The sequence below is a fragment of the Cheilinus undulatus genome, linkage group 14 (genome assembly GCF_018320785.1).
Source record: "Cheilinus undulatus linkage group 14, ASM1832078v1, whole genome shotgun sequence".
Taxonomy (NCBI): Eukaryota; Metazoa; Chordata; class Actinopteri; order Labriformes; family Labridae; genus Cheilinus; species Cheilinus undulatus.
The window spans coordinates 27,557,084-27,580,639 of record NC_054878.1 but is presented as its reverse complement, the minus strand read 5'-3'; the positions used below and the strand labels follow the sequence as shown (position 1 = coordinate 27,580,639).

The window sequence follows — 23,556 nt, the reverse complement described above, 5'->3', positions numbered from 1 at the left end:
CTGAGTGCTGTGACTGTGTCTCAAGTGGTTGTAGTATAAAGACACCTTAGTCTGGAAGGACCAGTCACTGTTTAATCAGTATTCCTGGCTACCATTACACCATGAAGACGAAGAAACTTCAAGAAACTCAGAGAAAAGGTTATTGAAAAGTATAAGTCAAGGGATGGATACAGAAAAATTTCCAGGCCACTGAACATCCCCTGGAGTCTAGTTAACCCCTTAATGGCTGTTGTCAAAAATTTGATACATACTTTTATGATACTTCTATCTAATCAATGTGCCCAATAAATTGGCAAAAAACCTTATGAATACAATCAGATAAATAATAAAAATGCCCTCAAGTGGATTATCAGTTACCAAAAACACCTAATGAATGAAATGAGATACTAAAAATATAATTGTTAAATTTTATGGAAATTTGGATTTTTTTTTTTAAATTTCAGTAGAAAGTTACATGAACATTTCAGTTCCAAAAAGTTAGAATTTTCTGGCTGTTTTTATGTTTTTAGGCATTAAGGGGTTAAATCTGTCATCAAGAAATGGAAGAAAGTAAGGCACATTTGTAAATCTACCTAGATCAGGCCATCTTTAAAAACTAAGTGACTGTGAGAGAAGGAGACTAGTGAGAGAGGCCACCTAGACACCTATGAATACTCTGAAGGAGTTACAAGCTTCAGCAGCTGGATGGGAGAGAGTCTGCATGCTAAAACTTTATGGGAGATTGGCAAAGAGAAAGCAACTGTTGAGGAAAACTTATATCAACAATTCACAAAGGGCATGTGGGAGACTTCATGTTCAAGAAAGTTCTTTAGTATGATATCACCAAAATGGTGCTTTAAGCCAACAGACAAGACACTCTGTTTTGCAGACACCAAACACTGCACATCGCCACAAACACACCATCCCCTATGGGAAGCCCGGTTGTGGCAGCATCATGCTGTGGGGATGCTACTTGGCAGCCTGCCCTGGAAGGCTTTTAAAGGTAGAGGGTAACATGAATGTGGCAAAATATTGGAAATCTGGAGGACAGTCCTATTCAGTCTGCAAGAGACCTATGGCTTGGGGGAAGATTTACTTTCCAGCTAGACAATGACCCGAAACATCCAGCGAAAGCAGAAAAGGTTCAAAAAGGTGACTGTTCTGGAGTTGCAGAGTCACTTTTTTGTCAAAATCCCAAATTATATCGACAGTGATTGATTTGTAAATCAATGAAAGGGTTAAACATTCAAGGGGGTAAATACTTTTTATAGGCACTCTAGATAAAATATACCTACTTTAGTGTAGTTATCCTACTGGATATTATAACATAGTGTTTTATTATTTTTATTAATAAAAGTGTAATGGTAATCCAACATGACCACCACCTTGTAGTGAAGTCTTAATCTGAGTTTATCAGATACAAATAGACACTATTTTTGTCGACCTGTTATAGTTTTGTCTTTGTGTATGATCATAGTAGTGTTTTAAGATACTCAGTTTAATGGAATCACTTCTAATTCATGTTGTGATAATCGTAAATAATGATGAGGCTGCAGTGATGACTCAAACTTAATAAAAACAGCATTATATGCTAAGTTAAGTGGTTTAACGTCTACTTTTCTGTGCTACATAAGTCATCTTACGGCACTTATGTGGACAGAAAGTTGTAGTTTGAATTTTGAATGCATCATTTTGAAATTGAATTATTTTGTGTAGTGTGTGCTGTACTTTAAAACCTCTCCAAACACATTTTGTTGTAGTGTAGTTTTGGAGAAATTCCATTTTAGATAAATGATTTTAAAAATCCAATTAATTCTAAGAACTTTTGATGTAAAACATTTTTATCTGCTCTTCAAAGTGCGTCAGTCTCAGTACTAACGATGCCAAAGCAACACTGAAAATCACCCGCCTATAAAGGCCAAAACATGGACTTAAGGACAAATGCTAATTTTAAATACAGCGCTCCTCTGCCCAGCACTGATTCAGATTTGACACCAGCATTCTCTATCTTCTTATTTTCCAACATCGCAGCATCTACTGACCATCTTAGGCACTCTGTTGTTCCTAGTACTGCAAGCGTCATGAAATAAAAGTTGAGTGTTTTTTAGGCTGCAATACACAGTTGTCCTTGCTCTGAAAAACTCAATCTGAATTTGCCTTCACAGTTTGTGAATGATTCAAGTTAACGAACGAGAAATGTTACTCCAGTATCGGGTATAAAGATCAGTCACAGTGTTTGAATCTTTGTACTCTGAACTTCCTAACTGCCTGACAAGCACTGTGCAGCTTGTCTGTGTTTGACTACAGATATAAAACATTTGCAGACTTATGGGATTCAAACATGAGACAGAGACAGTGAAGTGAATGATGTTTGATCAGTTCATGGTATAAGGACAGAAGCTGTAAGATGGTGCCAGCGTGACAGATGCGTTGCTGAAGGTTGCTGAGATGAAGTGATGTCCGTGGTGATGTATGCAGTGTCATTGGGGCTGCAGGGGCTGAGGTCAAAAGTGTTTCATCACATGAATTTATACATGTTCAATCTGATAAACAGGCAGCAGGCTTCGTCCACACCCTATCTACGTTTAAACCTTTAAAGGGTATCGTCCCTCTCTTTGCCCTTTCGGCCCCCCTTCCCCTGCTCTTCTTCCTCCTCTGCCCCTGTCATTGTTGTCCTCCTCAGCCCACTCCCCTCCCTCTGATTGATCTCTGCTCTCTCTCCATCTTTTGCGTGGGTGCTATTTGTGTGCTGTCAGCCCCCCCCGCACTCTGAGCCGACCAAACTAATGGCCTGTATCCCCTATTTAATGGCACCGTTATATCACTGAACTGGCTGCAGGCCATTATGGAAGGCCACAAAGCCACGCGAGCCCCTCTGGGCTCTAACTGTTTCTTTATGTACTCTGTATAGGCTCTCAGTGACTCCTTGTTTTCCCTGTTTGTCCCTCTTTGTCTCGTTTTGATATTCAATTGCACGTCTCCTTTTTTCTTCTGTTACCAATTTTCTTGTCTGTATCTCTCACATGATGACCTGATCTTAAATGTTTCTCTGGTTCTGTATCTTTTGTCTCCTGCTGCTTGATAACCCTCCATGACTCTTACTTTCCACGCTTTCTTTTCCACTATCTCTGTCTGTCTTTGCACACTGTTGAAACACTTAGCATCACCTTTACAAACTGTTTCAGCTTGGTTAAAATGAAAACACATTATCTTTTTTTCTCCATGTTACTTATAGACAGGCATGAAAATCACTCACCTTTCGGCGAAATTTGCCATTTTGAAACCACAATAGGTGACCTACGTGAATCGTGTAGATCTGATGAGAATTTTTATTTTTATTTTGGGGGGGGGGTGTTTGGATGGGACATGGAGGTATACCAGAGATTATCAGAGAACTGCGAGCATGTGCGTGTGCCTGAAGGGAGCCTTGATTTCAATAAAAATATTCATTCTACAAGCGCGAGAGCATGGAAATAGTGCAAAGGGCCTTGCATTACAAGTTTTTCCTCTGGGAAGGCAGGGGAATACTGCTACCTGATTGGTTTGTGAAGTGTACAAATAGGACGACAAATAGGACGATGAAAGACCTTAGAATGCCTTGTAACTTATGAATGAATTTCTAAAAAGTGCTGGCCAGATATTGATTCAAGTGTACATATTTATACATAAACACACAGGTTTGATATATGTTTGTAGGAGTTTATATTTTCTGAGAAGAGATGAGTCGCATCTTTTGGCAAAGCTAATCAGATTCAAAGGTTTCTGCCGGATTAACAAAATCTTGTGGAAATAAGTGGGACAGATAGCTGCCTACACAGTGTAAGATTACATGAGCTAAGGATAAATGAAACTATAATAACGTTAAAATACAAGAATGATTTATCAGTGAAAAGACTAGTCAAAGTAACTGTTGGTCTTATAGTTTTTTGTACACAAAATTGAAAGATTTGATAATTATTTCGAGTGAGAGAAAGTTTGTTCATATGAAACCACTCAGAAACTGATTATAGCTCCTCATTTGCTTGTTAATCAGTGTGCCAACATTTTCATGAGAAGCAATAAGGCATGTGTCATCAGTAAGTAACAAGGATAATGTACTATTACAAACCTTAAGCAGGTCAGAAATAAGAGAGGGCCGAGGACAGATCCCTGGGGCTTCCCATACAGAAGTTTGGCTCTATTTGAGTTTTCCCTTCTTCCAGAAGCAAACAAAGAATATGCAGAGAGAGAGATTTCATTGTCTATGTCTGAAAAGATTTTATGAGCAAGCTGTAAAGCAGCCATTTCTGTTGACCATATTGAACACCATACAGTATGTCGCTCTAATCCAAATGTTTTTTAAAAGTGGGGTGATGTTCTTAAAGTTGAACTTTTTTCAACAGAGAGAGCTGTGAGAGTGCTGACACACCTAATTGCATTAGTTTTGTATTGAAAATGTGCGCTATCAGCACAAACTAAAGAGCAGCTATCAGCACAGGCTCGTAAGCTGAGAAGATTTAGTTGGTGCTACTCTTTTGTGTTATTTTCTCAAGTAAAAACTATATATATCCACAGGGCCATAACTAGGGTTGGGTATTGTTTGGGTTTTTTCTGATACCAGTGCTAAATTGATACTTTTTATATGGTGCCAGTGCCTAGACTTTTACTTTACTGAGAAAAAATGTGTGCTGAAAGTCAGCAGGAGAATAAAAGCTGTCTGGGTGTCATAAAAGATTTGCAGGAATGTCTTTATAAGATGCCAGTCGAACATGGGATAAAAAAGGAAACCAGCGCAACTTAACACAAATCTTTCACATCATACCTCTAGCCTTTAATTTTGGGTGGAAGAGTGTTGAAATTAAGTATCAATACTGTGTTGTAATTCACCCTGGTAGGTATCGGATGTGTTATTACCGGTACCATGTCAGTACTGGATTTTGATACTCATTTAACATCCGTGTGATATTTAAAGGGGACATATTTTATCCTTTTAAGACAAGTTTATATTGGTCTCAGAGGTCCCAAAAACATGCCTGCGAAGTCTTTTGCTGAAAAAAACATTCCAGTATTGGATTTTTTGCATGTCTAAAAACCGCTCTGTTTCAGCCCTTCCCAGAACGAGCCGTTTCCGTGTCCGTGGTTTCAAATGTTACTGGGCTGTCTGACTCCGCCCTTGACCACAACTCTCTCAGATAATGGATGTGGCATTCCTGATGTTACAGACACTTTTATCCCAAGTTAAGAACTTGACTTGGGATTTGAACCATCAAACTCCCAGGCTAAAGTCAGCAGGGTAACCCACTGAGCTATCCAGCATCTCAGCTGGCAGCTGAGAGGAGGATCAGGAGAGGAGGGTGAAACTTTTTTCCAAGTGAGGAGGGCCACCATAACCTGGGGGTGGGTGCTAACCCCCCAGATGACATCATGAGAGGAAATCTGAGAACGGCTTGTTTCAGCACTCATTGGATTTTCTGGTACTTGAGGTGATTGTGGACAGGCCAGGGTCACATATTTTTGTTAGAAAATCCTGAAAAAGTGATTTTTGTATAATTTGTGACATTTAAACATTTCCAAGTAGGGGTGTAACGATATCAAAATCTCACAGTGCTGTGGTACCTCAGTGCTGTAGGTGTGCATGAGGCTTAAAAATATATACTAATAGTTATGGGTGTAATGGTACGGAAAAATTTTAGTTTGGTACGTACCTCAGCTTTGAAGTCATGGTTCAGTGTGATAATTAAAGCAAATGAATCATAGAATTTATTTTAGTTTTTTAATTTTATGAAATGTAATTAAAATGAATAGGCTGAATAAATTACATTTGAATTATTAATACTGCTGCAACTTCCTTCCAAAAGGTCTTCAGTAAACAAAAATATAAACAAATACATACACATGTCTTACATAAGGCATCACAAGTGACCTGTGCTGGTCTGCTCCAACAAACTATTAAATGTCATATCCTGTTGGATTTTAAAGAAACTTTACTCATCATAAAGTGGAGAAATTGGAATTGGTTAAACTTTAACCAACGTAATGAACACTGACACACATACACTGACATAAATTATACCAGCCGTTTCATAATTTCATAAAAGCAAGTGCTCAAAGCACGTTTAAAAGTAGTGACTAAAAGTCTAAAAAAGTAGAGCCTGATATAACAAATGTGAGCACATAGTGATACACTTTTTTGTGTGTAAAAAAAACAGAAGCAGAAAGACAAAAGAGCCCATAACCATGAGTCGCTCAATCAGAGGAGTACCCTGCCAGTTAACGTCATTAGACGTCAGACGCATCACTGTTGCCATGGAAAACTTCAATAAAGTCTGTTTAAGCAGTATGATGTTTTAATTGTTCTGACGCCTACCCTTCAGCAAGAAATTACAGCTATTTCAATGAGCAAAATAGAAAAATAAAGTTGCTGATGGTCTTGTTAGCTTTTATAGATCATAAAGAGATGCTAGCCAGCTAACAAGAACTCCATACAAGAGTTTTAACATCAGTGATTGATTATTTTTTAGGCCATGGATCATTTTGTATTTGACCTTCTGCCATTGCAATTGTGTTATATGACCCATTAAAAACTGATATCACTGTATGAAATCACCTAAAAGTAACCACAGAGGATTTTTTTTACATCTCCCCCATTTATTATGTCCTCCATTGAATATCTCTGTCAGCTCTGCCAAACCATGTGGCAACCAAAGGAACACTGATGTGTAACTTCCTCAAGACTCCAGCAATTATGAGGAGGCAGAACACTCTAATTGTGGTTATGACAGTTCATCCTGAATCATTATGGGGGAGGGCCAGCAGGCATATGTTAGACCACAGTGATGACAGCAAACATGAGTCAAAGAAGCGCTGACATCATGATGGGGATGCGAACGCAGCAGCTCATTATATAATTCTTAGCGGTGATAAAATGTTCCCCCGCTTGTTGCAACCAGGGTTTAATCTCTCTGCATACAGCAGCTGTGATTTAACAACGTCTGTGAATGCAAAAGGAACCGTATTCAGACCTCTGGAAGGAGAGAGGAAGTGGAGACAGAGTGATGGAAAAAGGACAAACAATAATCAAGAAGGAGAGGGTGGAAAATAGCAGAGAGCAAATAGGCTGTGGGAAGAAGGGGAAATATAGGGCAACATTTGCATCAAAGTACAACAGGAGAGGAAGAGCTGCGTCTGCATGCTAAGAGAGACAGCTCGACCCTGTGCCTGTTCTTATCTCCAGAGTGTTGGACTGCATCTATATGAGCCAGGGACGGGGAAATTTCATTTCCCTGAAACTTTAGAGGAGCATAAGTAGGCATGTGCGTTTAAGTGACAACAACTTCCTCACCTCTCTTTGGTCGAGTGTTTTTTCCCAGTGAGACGCTATCAGTCTGAGAGAAAGATACGAGAGAGAGAGATAAACTATCCAGCACTCTGACTGATAAGAAGCTTCACAGGCTGGGATCAGAAGCTGCTGCTGCAGCCGACACTTCCAGCCTCTCCCATGCTCACTCATTCATTCACAAACGCGTCTTCTCACATTCCTCTCATTAGCTAAATGTCTTCACTAAATGGATGTAATTGGTAGTTCAGCTGAATAAGTGACATTTTGTAATTAGGGTGCAGAACATCATGTTAAGATCTCCATCTGTGTGTGTGTGTGTTTGAGTGATCTCCAGTGGATGTTTGTGTGTGCATGTCTGCCCACATTGATTAGTGCCTAGTGCCTCTCTGGGTGCTTGGCAGAGGTTTACAGCCACCTCAGTGAGCATCAGATGCATCCTGACACACACTTATGCGCTGCCTCTCTTGTGTGTCGCTTTTGCACGTACTTGTCACTTCATATGACAGCCTCTCTGCTCTCCCAGGATGCACTGGGGCAGCAGGACACAGCTCTCCTGCTTATGTTCAACAACAGATCGTGACTCTTTGATCTGACAGTGATGTTTTTTTTCTCTACATGGTTTTGACAGTGATGTTTTTTTTTTTTCTCTACATGATCTATAATGTCTAATACAGTCAACTTTAAAGATTTATTTTCTATAAGTGAGCAGAGTGTTGTGTCAGCTTCCCTGACCTTCACCCTGTGGAGGCAGTGAGGTGGAAAAGTAAAATGCCCTGCAGGCCAAAGCATCAAAAAGCATCACTTTAATGTTCATATCTCCTCTCCCACATCTTTATCCATAACTTCCTTGACTCTTCTCGACTACCTTGGCTTCTCTGATCTCACCAAACTGGAGAAAAGTTCTTTAAAGATTAATCTGGAATATTACATCTTTAGTCTTTTTTTAGTGTTGACCTAGTAGTCATTGCTGCGATCTACAAAATTTACCAACAATGAGAGAGTAGACAGACAACTAAACCAACACAGTTCACTATAGGGACAAAAGTATTTGGCCACTTAACCAACAGGGACTGTAATGTCATTTTATTGAAATACATGTACTTTAACGTGGAGTTGGCCCCTCTTTTACAGCTATAACAGCTTCCACTCTTCTTGGAAGGCTTAACACAAGAGTGTGGAGTTTTTTTTTTGTTTTTTTTTTTGAGAATTCGTACCCATTCATTCTGTAGAGCATTTATGAGGACAGGCACTGACTTTGGACAAGGCTCACCCAAAGGTATTCAGTGGGGTTGAGGTCAGAGCTCTTACCATTCAAGTTCTTCTACACCAAACTCATCAAACCATGTCTTTACGGTCCTTGTTTTGTTGGAAGCATAGCACTGTCCAAAATGTCTTGGTATGCTGAAGCATTAAAGTTGACCTTCACTTGAGATAAGGGCCAAAACCATGAAAAACAGACCCATTACCATTATCACTCCTCCACCAAACTTCACAGTTGGCACAATACAGTCAGGCAGGTAACGTTCTCTCTGCATCTGCCAAACCCAGACTCCCCCATCTGACTGCTTAAGCAGAGAAGTGTGAGGGGAACATATTTCCACTGCTCCACATTCCAGTGTTGGTGTGCTTTACACCACTCCACCAACACCGGCGCTCTGCTTGGTGATGTGAGACTTGCATGCAGCTGCTCAGCCATGGAAATCTATTCCACGACGGTCCCACCACACAGTGTTTGTGCTTACATTTTTGCCGGTGAAAGTTCAGAACTCTTCAGCATTGGCCACTTTTACGCACCATGCACCTTAGCAGTCGTTGACGCCGCTCTGTGGTCTTCCGCTTCATGGCTTAGTTGCTGTTTCTAAATGCTTCCACTTTCTAATGATATCACTTACAGTTAACTGTGGAATATCCAACAGGTACTGTTTTGTGATCAGCTGACCTTACTCATAGGAGATCAATGATTGGCTGCTTGAAACCTGATTGTGGTATCTTTAGCTTGAATACCTCCTTTTTGTATACAGTCATGGATGACAGTATTGGCACTCCTTGAATTTTTCCAGAAAATACACCATTTCTCCAAGAAATTGTTGCAATTACAAATGTTTTTGGTATACACATGTTTATTTCCTTTATGTGCATAGGAACAACACAAAAAACAGAAGAAAAAAGCCAAAACTGACATAATTTTACACAAAACTCAAAAAATGGGCTGAACAAAATTGTTGTCACCCTCTTAAAACTGTGGTTAAATCATTTTATTTCAAGCATGTGATGTTCATTTTAACATTTTTTTTTGTTTTCCAATGCACATAAATGAAATAAACGTGTATCCCAAAAACATTTGTAATTCCAGGGATGCCAATACTTTCGTCCATGACTGTATTGTGTAAATGTCACTAGACACAGAATTTAACATTTTAGCATCCTTTTGCATCCTCTGGAATAACCTTAATACATTCTGACGGCTCAGCTCTTTAACATGAAGTCTAAGGATGTCATAGACAAAAAGGACTAATTTGAAAAAAAGTTGTGCTGTCCCATTTCCTAAAAAGCTGGGGCATTGTGCTAAAATGTAACTTAAAACAATTTTATGATATGCAAACACTAAGACTAATCATTTATTTAAAATAGCATACAGACAAAAAGGCAAAGGTTAAAACTGAGATATTTAATCATTCATTTTGGGAAACATTTGCCTCAAGCTATACAAATGTTGGACAGGAAAAACGTAGTGTTGAGTCAATATGAATGATGGTAGGATGTTTCTCTGGTGTGATTGGTAGAAATCTCAATAGCAAGGGGTGAAAATAATACCCCATTACCTTTGACCTTCAAATTATAATCAGTTCATCCTTGACCTAGATTGAACACTGGAGCAAAATTTGAAAAAAAAGAAAAAATCCAAAAATCAAATGGTTCCTGAGATATCACATTCATATGAAAGGGATGGACCAATAAACTGACAGCATCAACAACAGAACACCTCTAGCTTTGGCCATAGTCAGGGTGGAGAAATTAAAAGTTGGGACAGTGGCAATAAAAGACGGGAAATGCTAAAAATAAAGTAGGCGTAGACCATCTAACACCTGCTTTTTGAGCTCAAATGTAAAATAATTCTGTCAAAAAGCTTCAATATTTCTGTGATAATGATGGTCAAATATCCAGATGTAATAAAGGTCGATTAACTTCTGTCCAACTCACCGAGAATCAACACCTGCAGAATCCCCCTCATCTCAACAGAGTAATTTTGCCTGCAGTTTCCTGGCACCAAATTTCCATTTTTCAGTCAACCCTCCTCTCTAATGGTGTAGTTTTTGGCTCTAATAGACAAATAGCTCTAAAAACCCCTCTTATTATCGACCTCTCAGCACCAACAGCAGACACACAGTAAGCCACAAGCAGAGCATTTGGCAGCTAAAAAGAATGATTCTAGCAAGCATTGCACTTACAAAACCAGGTGGTCTGAAACATGAGTCTTAATGAGACCGTATGTTGTTCCTTATCAACTCAGGTAAATTAGATTTACTGTCAGGTTAGTGGCATGATGGGGTATTAAAACAGCATGCCAGAGAGGCTGAGTTTTTGATGTTACGATTAGGAAGAGTTCACCTCACTGGAAGTCTGCTCTGGAAAACAGATCCAATTTCGTCCGTGTATTACCTCATTCAAAGATTCAATTAAATACAGGACTAGAAAGTCTTCACAGTCTGTTTTAGACACGTTACGTGTCCCAACATTTTAGAAAATAGGGCCAGTATCAGAGGTGTCAGGTGAGACTGCAAATCATCTTGACCATAAAATTGTTACTCTGAATCTCAAACAAATCAAAATTTATATTTTGATGCGTAAAAACTCTATATCCTACCTTTAAAAAGTGCTATGTATGTTTAATAATGGGGCTGCAGGATACATTAATACAAAGCCAATGTCCTCAGTTTTCTTGTTTTTATTTGTGTATAAAGTAAATATACTGTGTTTGTATGTGTTTGCAGTTAAAAATGCTTCTTCCTGTGTCTTCCTGTTTAATCCACTGTCTAGTTCAGTTCATGTTACCTTTCTACTCTCCAGGGGTATTGCTCTTCTTCATTTATGTTCTTCCTTATAAATGTCATTGTTTACTTTTATTCCACTCCGCCCCTCTGTCATTGTTCCCCCAAGGTTCCTGAGTTTAAGTTGATTAATTCTCTCTTTGTGTCTTCCACTTTTTTTTATCTACAGCTTATTACCAGCCTTCCCAGGCACCGCATTTTTTCTCCTTTTAGTTTTCATCTTTGAAATACTCAAATTTGATGTGATTTCTTGGCAAAAAAACAAAGTTATTAGGTTTATTTCAGGCTTAGTTTTTCCTTTGTTTGTGACTTCAATGTCAGAGAAAAATAATCCAAACATGTTCATACTGCCTCTACAAAATGTGATGTTTTCTTATTGTCAGCAAGTAAAGTTTTTCTTTCTTGTTACCTTGACATTTTTGACTGCTGACAGTCTTCATCAGAAGAATCACATGATGTTTCTGTGATCTGTCTTAAAAGCTGGGCCTGTTTCCAAATTCCAGTGGTCCTCGCTGATCCGTCTCTGAATGAACCACCTTGGTGTTTTCCCAGCCCAGTATGTGGTTTTCTTGTTCACACACCACTGATGCAGCATTGTTAGTAAGTTGGGGTTAAGTGTCTCATCCAAGGACATGTTGACTGTAGGAACTGGGGATCAAATACACAACCATCCAGTTGAGAGACAACAAACTGTACCTACTGGGCCTCAGCCCGATATCTAAGGTTTTTATCATGGAGATGTATCTTTCTGTCAAACCTCACTCAAATTCCTGAATGTCCCATTTTTTTTAGCACAATTGTACCTTTAAAGGAGGTTGTTTATATGCACATCTTATTGGTTTGGGGCAGTTCATGAATAGCAGACAGAGAAGTAGATACTCAAACTCTAGGTGCCATGAAAATCTCCCTTGGATGCATTTTCTCCAGTTGTTGTGTTGTTTTGAATGTTTGACTCTGTTTATACCATGCATTAACACAGACTCATGTATGTTTTTAGCACCGTTTTGATACTAAAGATATTTCCTGGTGTCTGTTTCCCTGTTTGGCTGAACGGCCCTCTATATTGTGTTGAACCAACTGGTCTAAAGAGGAGAAAACACTTAGAAAACAGTCAAATTCTTCAGTCTGTCATTGTGTCACCGGGCAATTTTAGCTTGATACGCTGTGTAGACATAACATTATCATCGTGCTTCACCAGCCTTCACTCTTCTTTGCAAATTGATATTGTGCTTTGATATGTGGCCTCTGTTCGCTATATATGAGAAGAACCCTCAACAGCCTACATACCACTTTATCTCCAAACAGTCACACTGCGCTGTTTCTATGACATGCTAACCACTAAGCATCTCACGGTGAAGTGCTCTTACAGGAAGCCAGCAACCATTAACTGAGGCTACAGCGGCTCCTAGTGGCAGGAGGCTTCATCACAGTTTTAAAAAAGCGTTTGACTGGGATCTGAGGCCCATGTATACAAAAAATGGTAGGTAATAGGTTCAAAATCTTGCTGGCAGCTAATGTGATATAAAAATGTAACCATCTAGCCACAGCTAGGTGCAGCCATCCTTAATGCACAACAATTCATACTAAAGATAATTTGATGTATGATAGCTCTGTCTACATATAGAGGTTGTCTGGGTTGCAGGTGTCTACTTGTAGTCCTGCATCTGCCAGTGACATTACACAGTATGACTGACTATATGTCACTATGATGAAATGGCACATTGTGATTGGCTGTACATCAGAGAGTTTAGGAAAGCAGAAAGCATTATCTTTATACGGGGTATTTGTTTGGGCCACGCTGTGGTCATACTATGCATTTTGTTCGTAGACTGTAATCATTTATTAGTTGTGTTTTTTGAATCATAATCAGCTTTTTATCCAGCAATTCTTAGGAATTTGACCTTAATAAACTGTGCTTTCTACACACCAACAGTTAACATTAATTATCAAGCATTAAAGTTTGATGCACAAGCTTATATTACACAATGGTGCAGTGATTTTCAGACACAACCACAAAAACCCCCACAAAAACCACTTCCGTAGTCCCCAAATAAACAAAAAGCATGGCTTCATTTATGTCTGACTTGTAGTGATGGAAATTTTGTCTCTTTAAAAAAAAAATCTGGCTCATCTGGCTCAGCTCTGTAACAAGAGCTGGTCTTTCACCTCAGGAATGGTTAAAACCATTTTGGCTTTTAGTGTCTATTAAACAACAGCAATAGCAAAAAAAGGCTCTGAAATCAGAGCCAGCTCCTGTTGTTAACAAGGAAGCTCTTTCACAAATGACACATCGTTACTCCCTCCATAACTGTTGTCTTGCAGTGATGTTTATTTTATCTAACCAATATCCCACAAGGTTTATTTGCTCAATGGTGTATCACCATTTCCTTTGAAAGCATGTTTATGACAAAATGAGGAAGAAAAGCGGTTAAAAAGGTGCTGATTGTTTTAGCTCATGGCTAATTCATCCCCATTGCTTCACTGCACACGGCATGCATGTTTACCGTACGGTAAGCCACAGAAATACCAACCAATTGAGTTACGACTGCAGGTAAAGACGTACCATTAATGCATGGTGTGAATACAAGTGCAGTCAACTTCATATCTAATACCCCAAACTGATTTCAAATACAAAATGCAAAAATGCCTTTGGCTTCACCTGCCATTACAGTGCGTGTCAACCTTCTGGTGTTCATTTCTTCATGCTTTTCTTGTAAGATCACACCCACACTTTGACTCTATATTATATTTCGAACCTACAATAGTGTGCCACATCCACCTCTACCTATACTTGACTTTTACTTGCCTGTATTTCTTGTGAGTTTTCTTTTCATTATCTCCTGCTCTGTGTTTGACTTTTCTTGCCTTCCTTCTCTCTGCCTTCAGCTCTCTGTCCTGTTCTCTGACACTGTTGCAGTGTTATTATCTCTCTCTCGTGTATTTGTTTCACATACTAAACTTCTATTCACTGAAAGTATTTGCTTCCTATGATACTCTAATGCCTTAGGTGTTTTTTATTGTTTTTTTGGTGAGTGTGTATAATTCAAGTTGTATTTTAGTTATTTTTATGTTTATGTTTATGTTTTTGTGTGGTAAGGGTTGTAACAATGCTCTCTCTTTTTACCACATGACTCTGTCAGTCTTCCCCTGGGCTGCACTAAAGTCTCCATTTGTCACTCCTTCATCTATAATTCAGATCTGGTTGCAACGCTCTGGGTTTTTTTCCAAGTCTTTTCTCCTCAGTCCAAGCAGATTGAGGGTTAGCATGGGTGTGCTTGTGTTTGCTCCTTCCCCCCAGCTGATTCTTCAACCTGTTTTTTGGAAAGCTTCAGCTGTGCAGGCTTGATTTCTCGCTGTTATTATTTTTGCCTTCTGAAAATGTCAGCTGTCTCTGTATGAAAGTCTACGTCTGACAATGACCTTAGCCTAGCCATCCTAGCCTTGCTTAGCTTAGCCAGCATGTTGCTGCACAGCTTTAAAATGAGCCAATCAGGGTAACTGAGAGGCAGCAGTTGAAGAACAACATTTTATCATTAGTGAAACTGATTCTAAGTGTTTGAGTAATTAGTGTTAGTGTCATTTTTGATGATGATGATGATGATGAGATGGGGCTGAGAGATGATCATGGCGTTCATCAGAGACTTATGAGTGATTGAGTATATGCCTGGGGAGCATTTAAAGAGAAACAAGCCAAAATATTTTTTTCTTTTCTTTCCATTTAGCTTAATCTTGACAAATAGATAGACTAAAATAGATAACTTTCACTTTTTTCTTCTTTGTTACTCAGTGTCCCTTCAGGACATCACCATGAGGAAAGCTTTCAGGAGCTCCACTATTCAGGACCAGCAGCTGTTCGACCGCACGTCACTGCCTGTCCCACTACAGGAGACCTTCCAGACATGCGAGCAGCCACCGCCTCTCAACATCCTCACGCCATACAGGTCTGAATCTTGAATGTTCCTAACTCTACAAAAGCGCTTGGAGTTTTCTTTGTGTCTTTGGTTTTTAAAAAATGAGAAAATAATTAATGATTTACAAGTTAAATAAAGGAAATAAAAGCCTACACAAATTAATAATTCAAAACAGTCCACAAGTCCCAGGTCACCTTGAGCTCTTCCACTCTCTACTGTGCTTTTTAAACACCTTTCTGGTACACAGTAATGCAGGTATAGAAAACTATTAAATTAGCAAAAGGGTCTCTCAAAATGGCCATTAGTCTTTCATTGTCCAAGGTCTCTGTTGGCAGCTAAAATTGTCCTCAGAGATCTCCCCATGTCCAGTACAAACAGACAAGTTAAATAGATTTGGTATTAGCACAAAATAAAGCCGCTTTGGGTAAAAATCAATTAATCTCAAACACTTCTTGGTAAACATCGGGTGGTGCTGGGAACCAAGCTGTTCCCAGCATGTTTGCTGTTGCAACTGAGTCAGAGGCTTCATTGTTGAAAGTTAGCAAGTATTTATCTAGGAGAAGAAATGTCTTTGTTGTCACCCCTTCTCTAGCACAGGAGGACCAGGTGGATGGAAAAGGACAAGGGCAAGATGAGTTTTGTTGTGAGAGTAGAATTCAAGGAGAACTAACAGACTTTTTATCTATGTTCTGAAATACTTTCAAGAAATAGAATCAGTCCTAAAAACTGCTGCACTTGATTGTAGGGGAAGATGGACGGTAGATGTTTAAGCAAAAGTCTGTGTGAAAATGGGTGTTTCTTACACACTCTGTGTGGGCTTTTGGAGACTGCAAGTCCAGTTGCATCATATGCATCATATCACTGGCTGGATAATATCCTTCCATCTGGTTAAATAATACAGTGATGTGACTTTAAACACTTAAAAAGGTACCAACGGGAATTTTCCCAATTGTCATCTGATAGTTGGCCCGTGTTAACCATAAAATAAAAGACATGCGCAAGCTGATGAGATTAGACTCTGAATTGGGGAAAAAGAAAACAAAAGTTTAAGCCTTGTGTTAACCATGGTTAAATTCCAACAAGGTCAAGGAGGGTAAAAAGCATTTATGGACATGACATTATACCATGCCTATAAAAAGTTTTCAACCCTGTGGATGTTTTACCCTTTAATTAATTTTATTCATCAACCATGGTCAATATAATGTGTCTTTTTGACAAAAGGAATGATAAAATAACTTATTTAATGTCAAAGTGAAAACAGGGTTCTACACCAGTCAAAGCTTTATGGGCAGCAAAGCTCATTAAATTTCGACTCAAGTTTGCCAAAAGGCATGTTGGAGACTCCAAGGTTTAAGTGGGAGAAAGTTCTTTGGTCTGATGAGGTGCTTTTTGGCCATTAGACAAGATGCTATGTTTTACAGACACCAAACGCTTCACATCACCACAAACACACCATCCCCACTGTGCAGCACTGTGGTGGCAGCATCATGCTGTGGGGATGCTTCTCAGCAGCTTGCCCTCGAAGGCTTGTCAAGGTAAAAACGTGGGAAAATCCTGGTGGACAATCTTATTCAGTCTACAAGAGAACTACAGCTTGGGAGAAGATTTATTTTCCAGTAAGATAATGACCCAAAGCATACAGCGAAAGCTACAGAAAAATGGTTTAAAGACTGAATGTTGTGGGGTGGCCAAATCAAAGCCCAGCCTCAAATCCAATAGAAAATTTGTGACTGGACTTGAAAAGGGCTGTTCACGTCTGATCCCCGTGCAACCCGACAGAGCCTGAGCAGTTCTGCAAAGAAGAATGGAGTCAAATTGCGGTGTTCCAGATTATTATTGTTATTATTTCTAATACTGACATAAGTAAAAAAGAAAACACAAATGGCATACAGTTACATGTTTTTGTGTCAGACTGATAAATCAATATTTTTTATTAAAGTGTTAAATAAAAAAGAGATACACAGGATAAAGACCCACTCATTTTATTTTCTAATTCTCATGTAGTCTCACATTTAAGAAAATCATCTACACTGTAAACCCGAATTAGTTGACATTACTAATAAGCACGAGTTAACCAATTACCTTATACCACTTTAGTTTTTACACAAGCTGATACTAAAGACGTCAAGTTGTATTGACATAGAACCTTAATTTTATGCAGTAGAAATATTAAGTGTATATTAGTAGTCTTTACTAAAAATCATTAGCTCACATAAATGAAATCTAGGTTGTATGAAATAACAATGCTAAGTTTAACTTACATAAAAATATATGAAACTAGAAAAGCACTCAGAGAGCGCAGACCTCTGCCATCAGCCCTATCTCCCAATGGCGAAGAATCCTTTAAAAACACTCCTGGATCCAGACAGTGATCCAGATCACTCCCAAAATCTAGTTAGCTGATTACTCCCTCCCTGGTGGGGTGTAGAGACGGTGAGGCAAAGCATGTGGACTGTCATGGTGGAAGCATTGCCTGCCGGTGCCAACAGACACACTGACAGTCTCACCCATGGTTTTTTGAAATTTTGAAATAGCCCCTCCCCCCTCTTAAAGGGCTAAACACGTATCTCAGCTTAACATGATCATTGCATTGCATCTTTCAGCTGAATAATACAGACGACTAATTTGATTTAGTAAATGTCAATCTTTTCTGACAAAACATGAAAGAATAAGTAATGATTGCTGGGTTTGCAGTGTATGGACTATTTTCTGTCGCAAGCAACTTATTTTTTCATCTTGATTTTCTCATTTTATAATCAAAATTTGCTCACTGTAATGATCCAAATATGGTTAAAGCCACAAAATAATTAGTCCTGTGCATGCCTAACTATGTAAAATGTGATACAGGAGAATGATGGTTTCACTCTTTCCAGGTGTTACCCTACAGATGAAAGGTCTTTTTAACATGCAATCCAGCCTAAAACGTACCATAAAACCTTTTACTGTACAATCAAATGACTATTCTAACTCTGGAGAGAATACATAAAATAGAGAGGCTGATTGTACCTCCATGTATAAGAACAATAGTGCTCAAGCAGTGTGCTTTAATTAAGCATAATAGTGTTGCTCATAATAATAGACCACACACTACATATAGTAACTATGAGTTTGGCTTGGATAGCTATAATCTCAGAGGGATATAAAGTTTTATTTTGCACATAACATTCTATTACTTTGCATACCTTTATAGGTTTATTTATATCATTTCCAGTTGTGACTCTGTCACACCAGGCATCTTGCCCAGCTCTTAAGGCTGAGCCAGGCAAGAAGAGCCCATCATGTGAGGATAAATAATCCATAAAAAGCTCAGCTGGTCTGCAAACCCTCTCCTTTTTCTACCAGCCCTCTCACCTCTCTGCTCTCACACCCCTTTTTTCCTCTCTCTTCCCTCTCATTCGATTTTTTTTCCTCCTGCACCATCCTTGCTGACCTCCTTCTGTAAAACTGCTACCCTGACCAAGCCGGTTAGTGAAGGTTACAGCTCTCAAAAACAACCTTTGAATTCTGTGTGTGTGCATGGACACGGAGACACACACTGTAGGGGTGCAGGTGTAGGCTGTGGTATTTAAATATGTCGCCTCAGTGTTTTTTTAACCTCGGGGGCTTGACATGGCCCAGACTAAGCGAAAGGCAGGTGTTCTGACCGCAGACATTTTTACCAAATCTTACTCTGAAAGTCGAAGAGCTACATGTCAGTTCTTTTGTTCAAACATGGAGGTTCAGTTGAATAAAACATGTTCATTGAAGGCTGAAAGGTCAGTGCCTGGGCAGGCTGGAATTACTCTCAGCCTTCATTGAATCACAGCTGATGGAGCACCCTCGAGCATGTGATCCGGTGGAGTGGATTAGGTATATATTACAGCAGACAGCTGCTCATTTTTAAATTAACCTCTACAATAATTTTAATAGGCTGTGCAGTGATGCGATGGTAGCAATGTTGCCTCACAGCATGACGGTTCCTAGTTTAAAGTCTTGTCCGACTCTGAGAGGAGTTTGGGTTCTCTCCAGATACTCCAGCTTCCTACCACAGACCATGCACATGCTTGTTAAGTTAATTGATGGCTCTAAATTGCCAGCAGTGTTAGTGTGAGTGTGCCTGGTTATTTGTCTCTGTGTGTCAGCCCTGTGATTGACTAGCAACCAGTCCAGGTGCTTTGCAAGATGAATCTGCCTGATGACCGACATGGAATCTACCCAGTTTTGCAAGGTGACAACAATGGAGGATAGCTTACATTTTGTGTTTTCTTTTCTTGGCACATGGCTGCTTATCAAAAGAAGAAGACTGGTGGTGAGGATTCTTTCAGGCAGTCTGTACCCTCTAGATTCAGGTAGGTACACTCCATACCGTTTTAAACCTAAAGTGTGAAGCGGTTGGGCATCTGCAAGTCTGTGGCCATAGTTCTCTACTGGAAAATAGTGGTGAGGGTGTCTTTGGCCCAAGTGAAGGAGTTCAAGTATCTTTGGGTCTTGGCAGAAGACTGGCAGGGACTGGCAGAAGAAGATATTCCTTATATTGTTGTGATCTGTTAGATGCTTCCACTACAAGAAATCTCCCAGCAGACTTTTCTAGAACTCCTTTTCTCTCATGTGCCCTTTATGTTCTCTCTCCCTTTCCTCTTTGTGGATTTGTCTCTTCTTTTTTTCCAATATCCTTTCTTTCTTCTGTCCTTTGTTGCTTTTTCCTCCCATCATTTTTCCTCTTGTCCTAACCTTTGTCATGTTAGTCCTCTCTCCTCTCATATGCTTTTTTCCTTCTTCTCTTTTTTGCCCTCATCTCACTTCCCTCTTCTCTTACCCCCAGTTTATTCATGCTCCTCCTCTCCTTTATTCCTTTTTTTCATCTTCTCTTCTTTTCTATCCTCTCTGTAATTGCTCCGTTCCCTTTCTTGGCTTTAGTTTCATTTCCTCGTTCTCCCCTTTCCTCTGTCCTCCTCTCCTCTGTCACTTTCTGCCCTCCTCTCCTTTTCACACATCACACCAGGAGGCTCCCCGGGACACCTCCCCAGGCTGTTATTTCTCAGATCCTCCCTGAGCACAGCTGCTCTGCTCTGTCTCTCACTCATACTCACAAAAACATACACAGACACATGGCTGGGATATTTACACAGACTGAACAGCATGCATAATGATGTACTCAGAGTAGTTGTGTACACATGCGCGCACACATGCGCACCCCCCCACACACACACACACCTCAGTTATCCCCGCTCCTGTCTTACCTTATCCTGTTGTTGGAATCTGCTGTTATGCTGTATATCATTAAACCTTCCTCTCTTGGCTTTTGAAGCTATATTCATCCTCCTTTCATCATCAGATTGTTACCATGCAAAATTCTACCCACACAGGTTGAAGACAGCTATGCCAAAGTTATGATTAAAGATAAACCAAATCTTAATATTTATTCCTTTTAAGAGTAAAAACTAGAACTGACTGATGGTTATATGCCTTTGCAAGATTTACAATTGTTGGACTGTGAAATTACAGTGGTGGGTAAGAGGAGTGGCTGGGATGGTTTCTGGGGTAATGTGATTCATATAAATCTTACTAGCAAGGGTTTAACATGAGCTCCAATGACCTTGATCTTAGACCTATGTCCTCAGAAATCTATTTTGTTAGTTCTTGAATCTGTGTGGAAGTTTGTGCATCATGTGAAGAAGATCCTTTAAAGTGTTCAAGAGATATAGTGTTTACAAGAAAGGGATGAAAAGGCCAAACAAAATCTAATCAGATCATCCTTGTGTCATAGTCTACATCCCTTATATTGCATTCACAAAAATATGAAGGAAAATCAGACAACCCAAAAGTAAATTGCCTCTGGCCTCAGCTATTAGCAGCACTGAGGCATACGAATCTAAAAAAGCCTTTCTTTCACCCCTCAGGCTTGTTAAGAAATATTTATTAGAGGTCAACACTAAGGGGAGTTAACTGTGTTGATTATGACTATGCCAGTGCCAGTTTCCTAGAATCAAGAGGTCGCTTAGTTTAATATAATCTGTGGGTGTTTTTTTCTCCCAGTCCCACTGCTTTTTCAATGCTTCTTTAACTAATTTCTCCCTCAAAACATTACATGGAAATTCAGTTCATCCAAGCTTTCCTTTTCTTTTTTTTCTAGAAAAACTGATCTTGTGTGAATACAGATTATAAATGACTACCAGAAATTGATTTCACTAATTACACATAACTGTCATGATCCGTGTTCTGATTTCTTGTTTTTCCTGTGTTTAATTGGTGTATTTCATGTTTCTAGTGTTTAGTTTGACTCCTTGTGTTTCTTGTTTAGTTTATTCCCTGTGTTTCATGTTTAGTTTTACTCCCTGTGTTTGTATTTGCTTCCTTGCTCCCTCCTAGTGTCTCATGTTTGAATCTCCTCCTGGTCCAGTGTTCTTGTGTATTGTGAAGTGTTCCATGTTTCCTGTTTTAGTTTGTAGTTGTCTTCCCTTGTGTTTGATCCCAGTTTTGCTTCCTGCTTCAGTTTCCCTCCTCTGTGATTACCTTCACTAGTCTCACCGGAGTCTCATTACCCACACCTGTCTGCCCTTGTGCAATCACTCCCTGTGTATTTAAGTTCTATTTCTCCCTGTCCTCTGTCAGTTTGTCGAATGTCATTCCCAGTGTTCCTCCTCTTTGATACTCCTTGTGATTGTTCCCTGTGCCTCCAGAGCTTTTTACCTTTGATGTACTTTATTTTCAGTAAGTTTTGTTTAGTTATATTTCCTTCGTGGTTCCTTAGTTTAGTTTTTTCTTGTTTGAACTTTGATCATTTTTGGATTTGTCTTTTGTTTCATTAAATCCTTTTAGAGTCTGCATTTAGGTCCTCCTTTTGCATTTTTGCCTGAAACTTCACAGTAAACTCAAACACAGGGAGGCAAAAGGATTTACAAACACACCAGAACAATACAAGAAATGAAGAATCACAAAGAGTAATCCACTAAACACTGGAACATGATGCAACACAAAGCACAAAAACACATAATAAACATAGGAAAACACCAGGGAACTCAAGAACATAATAAATCAAAACCTGGACCTTGACAATAACACCAACTTTGTTCACAGGGGCCACAGAGATCTGCACAAAATTATGGTTGCTCACAGTTACTTTTAGTAAACAATATTTTACTATGTCAACACCTATTTAGTAAAATATTGCATGTGGTTTAAAACCTGTATTTTTTCTGCAACCCTAATGTTTAACTCAACTACTGTGTGAATAACATAAAATAAATCTTAAGTCCTGAACACAATCATAAACATGTTGAGACTGACCTTTTTGACATTTGCTCCTTTCCTTTCTGTTGAAATCAGGCAAAACTCGACTTTTTGCATCATGGTTTTCAAAATCCTACTTTAAACATTTACACAGCACAAACATGAGGTGTTCTCCAGATAAGCTTTGGTTACCTTACCCAACCAGATTTTGCTGATTTTGTTCTTTTAAGTAACCTGATTAAAGAGTTGATTTAATATAACTTATTAGCCGTTTTTTGATCACACTTACTTTTTTATATACAGTATTTATTTATGTTTTTATTAAAACATTTGAGTTTAAAACTTATTTTTACCCTGCTTAATTAATTTTGTAACTTTTAACTGATTTTATTAGATAATACTTCACTCTTTTTTATGTCCTGATTAACTGATGAAACCTTGTGCACTTGGCTTTTATCTTTTAATCTTTTTCTTGTTTTTAGCATGCCATGTGACCTGTGAGGGCTGGAGTTGGGTGGATGGTTTAGGGGATACATGTTTTAGAAGGTTATGAATAGTTTTCATTCCTGCTGTTGTTTGTTTTATGTTCCTTCTGTCTTGTGGTCTGTGTGTCATAATGGATGTTATAATCTCACTTACTGCAAAACAACAAATATACCTACAGGTACAACTAACTTACCTGAACCTGAATCTGAAGAACCAGGCCCTGGATAGTATTCCTATATGATCCATTTTAGATTATGGGCAGAAACATTATAGTTTCTAGGAAACTTAAATGTTTCTGGCTGTAGAAAGTGCTCTGTTTTGAGTTCATATATTGTTGTGGGGGGATGCAACCAGTTAGAAACACCAGAAAAAAGCTTTTCACGCTTTATATCTCTGTAAGATGTTTCTACACTGGAAATTCACAGAAATCCAAGATACGTTAGAGAAGCTTTTTCTGCTTTTTTAGCTGGGGTAAGCAGGGACTACATTAGGCTCTACTATGGCAGATCTTAGCTGTGAAGTCCTGTCTCAAGGGATAGGGATGTACTGGAGTTTGAATTCAGAGGTTTGCCACTACAAATGCACCCTTAGTCATGCCGAAGGA

The 23,556-nt window shown here is 39.1% G+C and overlaps 1 protein-coding gene across 3 annotated transcripts in view; it reads left to right on the top strand.

The window, feature by feature from the left end:
* Window positions 1-23,556, top strand: part of wasf1 (WASP family member 1) — a 114,331-nt gene that overhangs the window by 54,719 nt on the left and 36,056 nt on the right. For all 3 annotated transcript variants that reach the window (XM_041805416.1, XM_041805415.1, XM_041805413.1), the window contains exon 5: window positions 15,134-15,287. In XM_041805416.1, coding sequence (XP_041661350.1) covers window positions 15,134-15,287 — 154 coding nt within the window. The remainder of the gene's footprint in view (window positions 1-15,133; window positions 15,288-23,556) is intronic.